This window comes from Aphelocoma coerulescens, chromosome 4 (genome assembly GCF_041296385.1).
Source record: "Aphelocoma coerulescens isolate FSJ_1873_10779 chromosome 4, UR_Acoe_1.0, whole genome shotgun sequence".
NCBI lineage: Eukaryota > Metazoa > Chordata > Aves > Passeriformes > Corvidae > Aphelocoma > Aphelocoma coerulescens.
This window is the reverse complement of record NC_091017.1, coordinates 69799015-69814504: the sequence shown is the minus strand read 5'-3', so window position 1 is coordinate 69814504 and position 15490 is coordinate 69799015. Positions and strand designations below refer to the sequence as shown.

The following is a 15490-nucleotide window of genomic DNA, read 5'->3' as shown; positions in this document are numbered from 1 at the left end:
TGCTATTTGTATAGTAGAAAATATATGAAATTACTTTAAAAATTGAAGAGAACAAGCAGGGAAGTTTCTTATGGCAAATATACAGCACTGGAAGTTGCCTATTGCATTTGCATGAAAGAACCTTCTGGTGTACTTGCTCTATTTCTCCTGTCAATCAGTTGCTTTAGCCTTTGGATGCTCTATCAGGCAAGGTACTTGTTTTCAAAGGAGGAGGTGGGAGTGCTGCTTGGCTGAGTGGGTCAAAGTTCTTCATAATAAAGGTAGTTTTAATTCAACAGGAAGTGGGAATTTATCACAGAATGTGGTGTTTTCTTCTGTCCTGATTCCTTGTCAGGAAATTTAATATCCCAGACCTGAAGAGTTTGTGACCTACCCCTTGAAGGCAGAGTAGAGGCTGGGCAGTGAGAAGCGATCACTTGGTAAATGCAGTGCAGTGCTGTGTGTGTCTCCTCATGGTCATGTAATAATAAGTTGCAAGATTTGAAAATGTAAACTGTCTGGGCTCAGTTTAATAGTTTATATTCCATCTTCCCTCTGTTTTGTTATTTGTTTTCCATGGCTCTTTCTTGTAGAACATGTTCTGTAAACTCCTTATTTTTGAAGGGTGAGCATAAAGCAATGACTATAAAGTTAGAAAAATATTTCAAATAGTCATTGTCTTCACTGAGCTACATTAAACTTTTGAGTCTAATCATATGTAGGAATGCCAAATATCCTGCAGATTTTTTTATTTTGTCACATTTTGAATACCTTCTTCCTCATATATGTCGAGGAAAGTAGAAGAGAAATAACTCTCTTGATGAGATATTCAGTTCTGACAAAGACTTGAGCAAGTTAGCCACACAGAACTGGATGGCAGGGGAAGCTGAAAAAAGAAATTCTTAACAATCCCTTGTACAATGAAAAGAATGATGGAAGGGAGCATCTGTCTCCTGCTGGATACTTTATTTGCTCAGAAATTTATCTTGCTAACTTGCTTTTTCCATTCCTGCAAGTGTTATCCTATAATTCATAAATAAGAAACAAACCAGTTTATACAGTAGCTGAAAAGTAGAAGGAAGAAAATATCTATGTTGATCTCTATTGACACGTTTGTACGATGCAGTTTAAAGCTTCAAAAAATTCCCTGAGAGATTTGACTATGTAAATATTTGTTAGTTGCCAGATTTGAAAACGAGGAAAATCCAACAGGTCAAATCCTGAAACACTAACATAGTTCTTTTAAATGAGCTCTGAATGGGAAAACTTTGGCCATAAATGGATTGGAATATCTTATTGTTTTAAATCTCCTTTCCTGTCCTGGGTGTTCTTCACAAGTCCTAAAAATGTTACTTAAAAATCCACATTTCCTCTGGAATAATTTCTGCTGAATTGCAATAAGTTTTTGAGGGAATAAAAAACCCAACCCCACATTAATTCTGTGATGAAGCTAGAATTAGAATAAGGCTGTAATCTTTCTTCAAAGTAACGTGAGGCTTTTGGTTTCATAAAACATATTCTGATATTCTTAATGCAGAGACAGGATGCACTGATGTGAGAAAAAGGAAGATCAGTTACAGTGAAAATAAAAGTAAATCAGCTAGCCTGGGGCTGTCCTATTTTTGCATTTATTTTTATCAGCAGTCTTGCTAAAAACAAAATTTCAAATAACATTTCAAATAACATTGTTAAGTCCTCACCAGAGTATGTAAAGGTTTCTACAATCTGATCTCATTAGTTAAAATACAAAATCAGATTCTCAGTATGGCATACTTTAAAATTGAATTTTGTAGCCTTGGATTACCATATATATGCTTTCATGTACATAAAGACAACAAACCAAAGGTTTTAGTTCAGTTGTGCCCTTCTGAAATAGCTTCTTATTATTGTTTTAATCCATTGTCCTCATTAAGTGAAATAATGAGTGGTTTTTTAGATTTATTTTATAAAACTGTAGGATTAATTTTACAAGATGGAAACCATTAGATTTAGAAATAAAACTGTATGTGTACTTTATACAGGGAAAATAAAAGAAGTTGCCATTTTCTTTAGATTGTCAGGCCATGCAGTTTTCTTAAATATTTCAGAATATTTATCTTACAGAATTTCTTCATGTTGCATAAGAGCTATGGTAATTTTTGGACGCTATTTTAAAAACAATTTGCAGAGCAGTGTCTCACCTGCTCAGAGACTATTCATCAGTTTAGAAGAGTGTTAATTTTATATGTGAATCCCAGCAGCCTGCAGCACATGGCAGAGCCGCCCTGTCACCAGTGGCAGGGTTACTCATACGCTCAGCCTCCCACCTGATTCCTGTTCAGTTCCATCCACTGCACAAGAAGTTCCCTCACAATTATTCATGCGAGGAAGTAAATGCCACTCAACTCGACTGAGGTGCCCACAGTGACAGCATGAGAGAGAAGAGATTCAGGGCTGGATGGGGTGATGTAACCCAGCACCCAACAGGTGGGGATGATGCTGATGAGTTTGCTGGTTAAAGAAGGAACGTGTGTGTGCAGACAAGCCACACTGCATGGGTGCCACCCTGCAGATTTCTGAGTCGATAGCTCTTGTTTCTTCAAATTTCCCAAATACAGCTGCCTGCTGGCCTGAGTCAGGCTGGGGAAGGGAGGCTGGCTGTGCCTTCTGGTGTGCCCAAGGTGAAGCTTTCCTGGTGGGAACACTGGGAGCGTGTTTCATGAGAACGTGCTGTGACCTGGATTCAATCCCCATGGAAGCCAGATACCTCATGTTCCCTTGCCACTGGCCCAGTGTATCCATGTCTAAACATGGGTGGTGGACTGCTGAAGCATGGCACAGCTTTCTCATTCACTTAGATAGGTTTTGGATCCAGTCTGATCAGATTTTAATGAACACTTTAAACCTTGTTGTTGCTAAAGCTACATTATGGATAGCAAAGGCAACTCCCCACTCAATTCTTCTTGCCATTTTACTTCTTAGCTCAAGACAGCTTTCCCTGTGAGGAAGGTAGTACTCACCACAAACAGGGAGGGACAGCATCCTTAGATTTTATAGAAGGCATCCTTTCTTTCTGAAGAAAGAAAACAACACAATTAGATTTTAATGCCACAAACTCAGGATAAAGAATTTAGCAAAAACTGGAAAAAAAAAGCCTGAATGAAGAAAAATGACTTGTAATTTTTAGTGGTTTGTTTTGTTTTTTTCTAGATGTTTCAGAAACATCTATTAAAAATGAAACAGGTATTTAGATTCAATGTGAATCTGTCTTTGAAAACAGGTGGTGCTTCTGTCATGGCAGCTTCTGGGTCTTTGAAAGTGTATAGAGGGCACAGTCTCCAAGCTGGTAAGTAAAAGTGATTATGAGGTATGTGTGTGCATGTAAATTGAAACTAGTTTAAACTTAAATTATTTTAAACTTCAGAAAATATTAAAGGTAATGCATGATTTGCTTCCCTATTGTAAGTCTTATGTATTTCTTTGGGTTTTTTGCTTTGAGGAGTTTTTGTCAGAAAGGCATTGACAGATGGGATAAGTTTAGAAGAGGCAGTGACAAATGAGATAAGTGACAGAGTATAAGCAGTAATCTTATTCACAACAGTAAAATCTGCCATCACTTTAACAAAGGGCACCCACCAAAAAAAATTCACCTCAGGTCATGAGAAATCCTGTACCCTAATAATAATATGCTGGGAAAAAACACCCACCACATTTAAATATACTTCTTCATGATAATGGAGGAAAAAAACACTGCCAGCAGATAGAATTATGTGTGTTTGTAATTCAAAATTAATTGTAATGCTTTCATTCTGTGGACACAGCATTTTTGATTGCCTGGTTTGAACTGGGGTGGAGTCTGAGATCGTGAAGAAATGTGGGCATCTTTTTTCAGCTTCGTGCTGGGGAAAGACCGATGATGTTGTGCAGCCTGGCTTCTTTTAAAGATGGTGATTTGCACTTGGAAAGCAAAGTTGCCTTTGTAAGGGCTAGCTTAAGCATTTTCTATGGTTTTTCAGAAATCAAGAAGTTATCCGTCATGCTGGAGGTGGAATTTTAACAAGAATCTTCCAGATGCTCCCAAGATCACCCACGCATTGCTCCCTGATTCATGCATTCAAGATAGCTCTGCTCCCACATTCATGTACAGCAAAATGCACTGTTGATTTCAGTGTCCTTCAGTGTGAACAGTTGTAAAAGTGTCCTAAAGTTTATTTCCTTGGTGTTATTATGCTCACGAGGAAATGCTGACATCACTATTACTGAAAAGTCAGCACTAGCCACTGTTTATACTTTCTGAGATTATTCTGTATGATTGTTTAGTTTAGAAGGTTACAAGTCAAAACCAGAAAAGCATATGCTTTGATTATATTGTACAAATTTATAAATCCAAAGCCACTAACAGTGTTCCTGCATTCTAGGTCCTAAAGGTGGGTATGAGATGCTAACACTTCCTTCAGAACCTGGAACTCCAACTAGATCTGAGGAACCTGGTAAGATTTTTGCATCAGAGGTCACTAAAGGTTTCTTTTTCCTTTTCCTTTTTTTTTTTTTTTTAATTGTTGAGATCTCTTCTAAGTGTTATTTTTGAAGTGTTGCCCTTTGAACATGCCAGCTTTACATGCACACTCACACACACACACACATCTTTTATTTATAGTGCTGGTTTTCTTTCTGTGTTATTTATTGTTCATTTCTGAGAATGGTGTCTATATTGGGTAGAAAATATGAATAACTAACACTTGCTGAAAAAAAGGCTGCAACACCAGTTTCAAATATAACTTTCTCCTTCCCTCTCCAATTATAGTCTTTTCCTTTCTTTGTCCCCTCAGTTGAGGGCCACTGAATTTTCACTTTTATTCTTTTCCTGTTACTTGCTTAACTTTCTCTTTTGATTCCTACATTTCCCCCCATTCTCTTCAAGCAATCATGATATTCTACCAATTCTTTCAGAATGTTGTAACCATACACTGTTGTCTGTTTTTCTCTCAAATCCTCCTTTCATAATGTTCTCAAATACTGGCCCTCTGACCCCTCTTGGAAGCATCTCCTGCCTCTATCCAACCATAAGGGATTGCTGAAAGAACTGTCCATGGCTCTCTCACTGCACCATGTTTTCATTAGTAGGAACTTTTGACTGTTGTGTGCTTTTTAAATAAACCCTTCTCTTCACACAAATATAGGGCAATTTTTGATACCTAATAAGGGTTTGGGTTTGTTGTTTGTTTGTTTGGTTTCTTTAAGGAAAAATGAAAACCCAAGTATTCCTCTGTTTACAAAGAAAGCACAGTTTCTATTGGGACAGCACTGACTGAACAACAGAAGACTTTTCTTCTATTCCAGTTTGCCCAACTTTATCCTTGTTTTTTTTCCTACTTCCTCCCTTTGAGAAGAATATTTGACTGTTGTGAGGTTTTGGGGTTTTTTTTCTGTGTGTTTCTTAGGCTTTTCTTGCACAAAGCCCTACCAATTCTCCATGTGTGGTTTTTCAGTCCTCAGGAAAATCACTTGGCTTGTTTGCATCAGGTATGATGTTCAGCTTCCTTAAACCTGTCAGCTGTTTAGTTCTATTGGGAAGCTTACTAGTTTTCATGGTAGCTAACTTTGAGGATGCTTCATTTACACTTCTGTTACATCACTTTAACAGCAAACAGAAAGACTTCAAAAATTATCTTTTCCTTCATGACTGTTCGTGACTCTGTACTTAAGATTGTCACCTGCTTGCAACTTCTAACTATTTGTGATGCAGATTTTCAGTGCTATGATTTTACTGAGTCCCTTCTTGCTCAGTCAGGCCAAATTCCTTTGAAATACTTTGGACACAACAATTGAAAATAATTTCTGAGAATGATGTTTGATGAAAATATAAAAATTCCTTCTGCATTTGATTCTGCATTGATTCTGTAATTTCGTTCCTGTTCTTGCTTTGCAACAACAACTTGAAATCTGACTGTCAGAGAAATATTTGTATACTTTGTGGGTGTTCTGATGTTTTCTTTATAAAAATCTGTGAGAAAATTGGCCAAATTTCCAGTCTTTTCAATTTTTAGGCTGTATAGTAGACTCCTTTGATTTAAACAGCTTAAGCTTGGAGAGATTCCATTATCCTGGAACATGCCCTTACTGCTACCTAACGTTGTATAAGTTATCTCTGCTATTCATAATACTTCCAGGAAGATGAAGAAGTTTCCCTCAATTGTTAATCACTGCTGCTGTTGTCTGGATATAAGAAGTCATTCTTCCCTATGCTCTAAAATGCCTTGATACCCTACTGCCTCTATATTCACACCTCAGTACTGTCTAAATGGGGAAAAAGGAAAAGCAGCAGTTTGGACAAAAAAAAGTTTGGTATGAGTTCTTTGTGGGGACAAGGAAGGGCTAAATAGGAGAACTTAATGAAAAAGGAGAACCTCAAAGTGATACCATTTTTCCTCTGCACTCTTCTGTTTCAAACTGAAGAGGAGAAAGTGTTTAGTGGTAAGGACTCCAGCTGGACTGAACAGACAGACAAGATTAGCATAATTGAAAGTAGGGCTAGATGAGGTCTTGAGAATTAAACCAGTAGACAAAAAAAGTTGTTTTTAAGTCAAAATCATTTCATAGGAACTGTTTCCTAGTCAGTGTTATTCTGTGTCTTTTTTTTAGAGATTTCTAGAAAACTGTGGGATTTCCTCTAGTGTTCTTATGATCTTCACTATTTAGAAGGGTTTTCCCACTAATTTTTTTTTTACCTGCAATGAAAGTCCTTTAATACTTTGTTGTCCCCACTTGTCATCATTCTTATCTTTTTCAATTCTGCACAGGGAACCTGTCAATGTTGTCTCCTCAGGTTTGCTTTCCCTTTGCTTGGAACAGCTCTTCAGTCTCTGTTTTCAGGACATGCTTTAGGAACCCCTGCTGATTCTGCTTTCCATCTTGCAGATGATACAATAGTTCACATCTTCCTAGAACAAATTACTTCATATAAAGCTTTACTAACCTAAGGTAGAGCTGGAAGCCTTGTGAGGCAGTCCTGCTGTTGGAAATGTCTGCAGAGTGTTTGCTTTCTGCTACAACACAGCAAGATCCCTGTCTGTGGTCTATGGTCTTCTGCATAGATCCTGACTTGATCAGTGTCTCAGGATATTTTAAGTAGAAATTGTAGTCTTGTCATGTCCCATCGACCACTGAGGAATGTCCTGTTTGTCAAGCAGAGTTATTGCTGCTCAGTGTTTGCTTTCAGTGTCTCTGTATGTACTGGATCATTGCAAACAGCACCTGTTGTAACATGTTATTTATTTCAGAGGGGGCAGTAGGTTATTCAGCTGATATCCCTACACCAGATCGACCCCACAGTGAGACAGCCACCTATGTTAATATTCCTGTCAGCCCTACTTCCAAAAAACAGCTTCACTACATGGAACTGGAACTTCAAGAATCTAGCACAAGCATAAGAGGTAAGGAAGTCTATGATACTTTTTAAACAGCAAAGGGTATGCAGAATGTGTGGGGTATGGGGAGTCATAATTTCATATAAGGAGCAGATGAGGGAGCTGGGGATGTTCAGCCTGGAGAAAAGGAGGCTCAGGAGGGACCTTATCTCTCTTACCATTGCCTGAAAGAAGGTTGTAGTCAAGTGGGGGTTGGCCTCTTCTCCCAGGCAACAGTAACAGGAGGGGACATGGCCTCAAGCTGCCCAAGGGGAGGTTCAGGCTGGACATCAGGAAGAATTTCTTCACTGAAAGGGTGGTCAGGCATTGGAACAGGCTGGCCAGGGAAGTGATGGAGTCATCATTCCTGGAACTGTTCAAGAAACGACTGGACATAACACTTAGTGCTATGGTTTAGTTGATGGTGGTGTTTGGTCAAAATTTGGACTCAATGATCTTGGAGGTCTTTTCCAACCTGAATGCTTCAATGATTTACCCACAGGCCTTTGCTAACAGAGGAGTTGAACCCTGGGATGTTTGTGAGGCAGTTCTTTTAATTGGCATCTCTTCTTGAAAAAGATTTTTGAGTAATGAAGTTCTATAAGATGTTGCATCCCTTTGACAGGTGATTGTATGTGCACTCATTCTAAAGTGAACACTTCAAACTCTGGAGTTTGAAAGACAGTAATTTGCTTGTGTTCTCAAGATTTTCATTGCATATTAGGACTACACTTACCTCATTTTTCTTTCTTGGCTTCAGAAACAGGGCTGTGGGTGTAGGTGTACAGGGCTTGCTCCTGAAGACACTGGCTCTGGATCCGTGCAGCAAATGAATCAGAGCAGAACACAGTGTTCTTCTATCTGCTCTCCACGAGGGCGTGTGAAAGTGCTACAGAGAGAATACCAGCCCAATTATTTATTTATTTATTTACTTATTAAATTCTTTTGTTTAGATTAGGTATTTTACATCTAATGCTTAACTTGGGCAATTAGCACGTAAGCATGCAATAGATCTGCCATTTGTTGTCATTTAGAGATGCAGTCCTTGCTACAGAAAGCCCCTCATCAGAATCTGGCAGTTAATTGCTTGCATCTGATATTGATAGGTTTTCCATCTATAGTTCCCAGCTATAAAAATTTTAATTTTTATACTTCTAATGTCAGCAATTTAATTAACTTTGAAATGCTAGCACTTTTCCTGTTGGGTTTTTTTAATGTTTTTATGGTTTTCATTAAGTAATTCTAAGCTTCTCCCAGACCTTAATTTAGCTCTCTCTACAACATCTTGTTGAAATGTAAAAGCAATATTTTCCTCTTAATTTTAAAGACAATGAACCAAGGCATTAAAAATGAAGAGTTAAATGCTATAAATTTTCCTAAATGTCAACTACCTTCCCAATCTCGAATTGTGGAACTTTAAAGGTGCCTTTAATGACCAAAATTTATTTTTTTTTTCATATTAAAGTTTTCCCAGCCTCTAGCCTTATGGAAGTATTTTACTCCTGAACAGACTGAGCAGCTTTTGTCTCCCCTATTGCCAAGAAAAATGAGCTAATGTCATTCTGTGTGAGGCTGAAGGTGGTTGCTCTGGTAAACAGTCACAGGGTGCCTAATCCAGACAAAGAAGAACACTGCCAGCTGCCATAAGTGTTTTCTGTTCAAATACCAGATGTTGTTCCTTTCCTGATCCATAGCCTGGTGAGGAAGCCTCCCAAAAGTGGGAGAGCCAAGTTCAATTTTGTCATTGACTGGGAGTAACAGCGGTGGAGATTCGAACCTGGGTCAGAAATGCAAGTGGTTCACTTGCTTATTTGAAGAAAACCTGACAACTAAAATATGTAGATAACAAAGCTTTTGAGATGTTTTTTTTTAGTTGTGGTTATCATCTTACTCCCTTTATATGGCTTACTATAAGACCCGACCAGGATCATCCAGGAAATCTGTGGAAGAAGTTTCACAACAGCTTGTTTACTCAGGAATACATGAGGGTTGTAGTCTTTTACAGGATTCCATTTGGTGTTTCAGGGGGTGGATCATCCCGATATGCCCAGATTGACATTGCAGCCACCGAGACAGCCCACAAAGTGGGGACGCAGCACGCGCAGTGCCGCGAGGAACGCCTGCAGGAGCTGGAGCAGAAGAGGAAAGGAGCTCAGCAGTGACCTGTCTAGGAAAGGACTTTGTGCTTACCACAAATTGATACTAACTCACCTTCCAAAAGATTAACATTTATTATAAAAAGCACTCACACAAAAGCTGCCATTGCTTCTTGCCGTTATACCAGATTCATTCCGATATCTTGATTCCTAATTGGAAAGCTGGTAGCATGAGGGGTGTGTTTGGTCTTTCCTTTTATTTTAATTTGGTTGTAAAGTCCAGATTTTTTGTCAATGCAATGACAGATGTAAGTTACCTTTTTCTATAATTCTAAAATCATGGAGAACCTGGAACCAATTTCAGTGTTTATTGAATGGTGGCATTTTCTTTGAAAATAAAGAACTTGAATGTCTGTAGATAAGGGAATGTGTGTGGTAAGTGTACACATGTTTGCATATGTCTGTATGTAAGCACACATTGCTGATAAAATATATGTATATATCTGAGTGTATAAAATACGTAAAACTTCTCTTAATATATTAATGGACTCCTACAAAAGCAAGAAAATTCAGTGCCTGCTTTTTTTGCAGGTACAGTTTTGTCCAATTTATATGCTTATTTATGGACATGCTCAACTATACCTAAGGATAATTCAGTTTTATACCTCACTGAGTCCTGCAGCTTTGGCTAAAGTTGCTCAGATTTAAAAGCTGTAGTGTCAGGGATGCACATAAGTATGCAAACAGACAAGAGCACACAAACAAGTTATTTAATTATGTCTATAAACCACAGTAATGTGAAGGGGCCTTTGGGTGCTTCTGTTCTTAAAAAGCCTAGGTCAAACCATGAGTTTGATTTTGTAGTTGCTGGGTACCTGTAATTTTTAGCAATTTTCTGGAGCTGAACATATGTACCACTTTGAAAATCAGGTCTCAGTTTTCTCACACAGCATATTTTAAAACCAAAGTATTCAAAAGAAACATTCGCTTTTGAAAATAGTCTTTTACATTAAGAAAACTATTCCTAATGTAAAACCAGCATCCTTAAATCTAAAACTTAATTGAATAATTCTCTGCTGTCCCTAAGTAGCATAAGACCAGTTCTGTGTGAGAGGATGGTGTCTCCAGAGATGCTACAAGATTGACGCACAACAGGATGTTATGTAAAACAGGTTTAACCATGAGTCTGTCACCTCTTGCTTTTGTGCAGTGAGATTTTATGATTCAAAACTTAGTTTCCCATGTTGTGTTGTCTGTTTAATTCTTCTGTTATTTTTATTTGTCCTCATATAAAATGTCATTTAAATAAAATGTTATATAAAATGTTACGGCAGTGACACTAAACTAAAAAGGAAATGTACTCATGAAGAAAACAAATTTTTCCTGATAACATACCAGCTTTGGTTTCCAGAAGTTGCCAGGAGTGACATCTTGGGTGTTATGATTTTTTGATTGTGTCCTCTTAAGATCCAATATCACAGCCAAATTCTGTTTTCTAGGTATGCGTTATAATTTATATTGGTGAGTGGAAGTTTTGTGCCAGTGAGGGTTTCACTAAGTGGCTTTGAATGGGAGGTGGGGGTTTTGTTTTTGAGGCAGAATTTAACCTATACATTTATTTGAATGTAGCCTCAATACTAATGTAAAATATCAGAAATCTCTCAAATAAAAAAAGAATGTGTTTGAGAGTTGACAGTTGCAATTCTTATCTGTCTTGTGTTCAGATGTATTTTTCTGTGGAACCGCCTAGCATATTTCTGAAGGGAAATGAGATATTTCTTATGAGATTCTAAGTTTAAAAGATTTTTCTTTGACAAGTGGACAGTGGTGATCTGCTTTGTAAACACATGTTCAGTACAACTGAACTGGGCTTGGCTTCCTGGGGCCAGGTTTATGTGACTGAACTGTTCTTCAGTCAAAGATTCTCCACCAGAGGACTTGCAAAGTTAAATCTGTTATGTGACTATGCAGTACTTAAAATGAGCATAGCTTCCCTGCATGCATTGAAATGCAGTGTTTTCTGTGACAATGTATAATGAAACTACAATATTTTTATTGTAAAAATCTGTTTACCAGGAAAATATATTACCCAGGGTCTCTACAAAGGCTGCCTTTCTGTGTGTTGCTTGCTTTGAATCTGGGACCTGTAGCATGGGTAAGGATTTGACACAATAGTAAAGGTCATCAGATTGCTGCTGGCCTCACAGAGGAATTGCAATTTAAAACCATATATTTTTCAGGTTGAGCAGGGCTGTGAATCTGTGCATGCACATGGTTCTCTGTGCACATGTGTTTGTGTATGTCATAGTAATTTCTGTTTCTTTTAAATTTTTTTTTATTTCCCTTGAATAGGACAAATAAAACAGATGACTTTCACTTATTTTAAAATTCACTTTATATTCTCATGCACTGAGTTATATTAGGAGCTGAAGCAGGAGTCCAAACCATACTGTTGCATCTGTTAAAAGCTGGTTGGTTGATGTTTTGGTAGTACCTTGCAGGTGGTACCTCTCTGTCAAGTTACAGGCTTATTTCTGATGAGAGCTTTCTCATCTGAACAACAGGGGCTCACAGAAATGGAAAACCTTTAAAGGTTTCCCTAAAGAGATAGAATCATGTGTCTTCCACTTGTGAACTGGGGGCATTGGAAATCAAACCAGAGTCCTACAAGCAGGTTTGTGCTCACCATGTAGCTTCCATGGTTAGCTCTAGTACTGCTGTTGGTGTACAAATAGTTAGGGGATTGTTCACACACCTTGCATAAAACATGTGCATAAGTGATCTAAAATACAGTTTGTGATTTCTATGGGATGATTCCAGATTCAGAGCTCTTTGTAAAAAAAATCAAGATATCTCCTACACCTTTGGAGAAAAATGGAACTTGTAACTTCTGATGGTAAAAAGAAGGATTTGCTCATTTTTAATTTAACATTCTATCAGAGATCTTCTCCTGTTCATACCAGGAGCACAACTTATTAATTAATTAGAACAACAAAACAATGTGATGTGACTGATACTTCTGTAAGGTGTTCTTGATGATGGCAGAATTCAAGATGGCAGAATTGCTCTTGGTGATGAGAAAACACAGTGTCAGCAAGAGCAGTGTGCGGGCATAAGCACTGGTGTGCTGTGTATGTACCTCTTTCTTCCTGACAGACCTACTGCCAAATGTAACAGCTACTTCAGTGGGGTTTATGGCACTGTTCATAAGCTACTATGGAACAGTTTTATATGCAGATATTTGGGTGATGGAATTTTCTCCAAGGTAAATTGCTGCAGGACAGAGGGCTGGAGTTTGGAGGGATTTAATCTCCCAACAATCTAAATAGTTGTCTGGGTTTTAATAGCACTGCGGCACCTAATTGTGGAAAATGCCAGTAGATGTCTTTAGGCACGTAAATATTTGTGAAAATCTGCTCTGAGGGTTGTTTTTTGCAAATGGCCTGGAAAAATTCCTAATTTTCCCTCTCTGCTGTAAACAAAACAGTTTTAATTAGTATAGCTTGGAAAACTGTATTTGAATTTGAGCGATTACATTTCTTGTGAGATGCTGAAATATGCACCCTTTGGTAAGTTTCTCCTCTAGTTTGTCTGGAATAAGACACATATTTGCTAAAATAACCACAGGAGGAAGACACAGTATTTCATGAGTTACTGTTAAAATTATGTGGGTTTTTTTTAAGATGATAATGCTGTTATATTTTTATGTCACCTTTTTTTTGGGAAGATCCTCAGCTCTCATTTGACCAGTCATACAAGCAATGTTCTACAATCTAGGCTGAAAGGAAATGTTAGTTTAACATCACACAGTAATAAAAACAAGCAAAGCAGAGTAAGGCTGGGAGAATTAGAAGTAACTAAAAGGAAGTTTTGTGAGGAGCAGGTCTGCACCAAACACAGCATGAACAGCTGGGCAAAAGAGGTGAATGTGTTGTCAGCCTTGGTACAGCCTCACCTTGAGTGCTGTGTGTTGTGCTTGGCCCCACAATATAAGAAGCAAGGAAAGGTCCCTGAATGTGTCCAGAGAAAAACAAAGCTGGTGAAAGGGTTGGAAGTGCTGTGGGGGGAGGCTGCAGGCTCTGGGTTTGTGTTATTTGGAGCAAAAGGGGCTGAGGGATGACTTCATTGCTCTCTGCAGTGAGATCATCCCTCTCTTCCTGAGGAGGGGAAAGCAGAGAAGAAGGTGCTGAGCTTTCTCCCTGGTATCCAGAGATAGGATGTGCAGGAATGGTTCAAAACTGCACCAGGGAAGGTTTAGGTTGGACACTGGGAAGCATTTCTTTACCAAAAGCCTGGTCAAACACTGAACTGGCTTCCCAGAGAGGTGGTTGATGCCCCAGGCCTGTCAGTGCTTGAGAAGCATTTGGAAAATGCCCTTAATAACATGCTTTAACTTTTGGTCAGCCCTGAATTGGTCAGGCAGTGGGCCTAGTTGGTTGATATTGCTCCCTCCCAATTGAAATAGTTCTATTCTATTCTATTCTATTCTATTCTATTCTATTCTATTATTTCTATTCTATCCCAATTCTATTCTATCCCATCCCAAAGATGACAGGCTTCAGAGTAGCCTCACTCTGAGGCTTAGGACAGTGATATCAGTTGGTTATTGATAAATCAGTTATCCATTTTCTCTGAAAGGCTGGAATATAAATGACAGGAAAATATATGCAATCTTGACCTGGATTCTGATACAAGAAATAGGTTTGTAAGACAGTGAGCAGGTTTCGGAAAGTGCAGCTGACATGTGAACTTTGAATTTAGTAAAAACTTGAGGGTGAGTGAACTTTAAAATTTATATACTTTCAAACGTTCACCTACATCACAGCATCTAGAAATAATTCAAATTTATTATCCCACTGTGTACACAGAGGCGTATGTAACATCACCATTTTACTGAAATAATATGTGTCAACTTATTTGAGGAATATGCAGTGGGGGACTGGGATCAGAAAGCAGATTTAGCATGAAAATAATTTTTCTCTACGTGGCTGAGAAATTCTTAGAAAGAAAAATAAATAAATAAAAGCGCCCTAGCATCTTTTATTGTATAAGTTAAATTTTACTCATCTGTGGGCTGAGCTGGCAATTTATCGATAGCCCATATACAGAAAATACAGCTGATCACATGTTCAGAAAGGAATCTGGTCTTTGGAGTTTTATTATGTAATGAATTGCTCAGATTCATCATTCCCCACGTCCCTGCCACATTTGGAGGATGTACCCCATGGCCTGCCTTTGGCTTCGGTAACACTTTGTCCTTTTACTACCACCAGCCAGCAGTACTGGACACAAACTGGGAAACACAGGAAAATATCTGCTGGGAATTTGATGAAGTAGGTAGGTGTCAGCAGAGAGCCAGAAAGCAGCAGCTGTCCTTTGCCAGCGCTGGCAGAAGCGGCAGCACCAGAAGAGCGAGTATCTGTAAAGAGCATAAAGTGCTGTGAAACAGAGCACCGTAACCTGAGAGGAGGGTGCCCCTAATTCTGTGTTCAGCTGCGCCGGTGTCTCTTACAGTGGCTGGGGTACTTGGTAGAGATGGATCAGGTCTGTTGAAAGCCCAGGACCTGATCTTGGATTTGCTGTCTCTGTGCTTTCTATGGTGAATACAAGATAGAAGTGGCCATAAGTGACCATAAGATACCATAAGTGACAGCTGTGGGAATGCCTTTCCTGCAGTGGCTGCAGTGACAGCCCCAGGTGCTGCTTTGGTGCTCTGCAGACAGCAAATACTCTTCAGCATGTCTACCTCTGGCCAAGCCCTCCTTTACAGTGGCAACCTTTAACAGGCTTAGACCCTCTCATTGCTGTTGCTCTGGCTGGGGAAGTGTCAAGGTGCAAGTTACAGCCTGCAGCTGGCCACATCTGCAGTGTGGACTGCGGTGGGAATCCTGTCCCTCTGTCCATCAGCACAGAGCTTGCCCTGAGCACTGCAGGAAGAGACAGAACTGCCCAGAAAACAGAAAACCTGGTGGCCAAGCAGCAATGCTGCCAGTGTGAAGATGCCAAACTCACTGCACCCTGCTCTGTCTC

At 38.9% G+C, this 15490-nt stretch overlaps 1 protein-coding gene across 3 annotated transcripts in view; it reads left to right on the top strand.

The window, feature by feature from the left end:
* Positions 1–11115, top strand: part of DOK7 (docking protein 7) — a 59091-nt gene extending 47976 nt beyond the window's left edge. For all 3 annotated transcript variants that reach the window (XM_069014540.1, XM_069014543.1, XM_069014541.1), the window contains 4 exons: positions 3239–3304; positions 4377–4448; positions 7239–7391; positions 9390–11115. In XM_069014540.1, coding sequence (XP_068870641.1) covers positions 3239–3304; positions 4377–4448; positions 7239–7391; positions 9390–9526 — 428 coding nt within the window. In that variant the 3' untranslated portion in view covers positions 9527–11115. The remainder of the gene's footprint in view (positions 1–3238; positions 3305–4376; positions 4449–7238; positions 7392–9389) is intronic.
* Positions 11116–15490: the final 4375 nt, after the last annotated feature.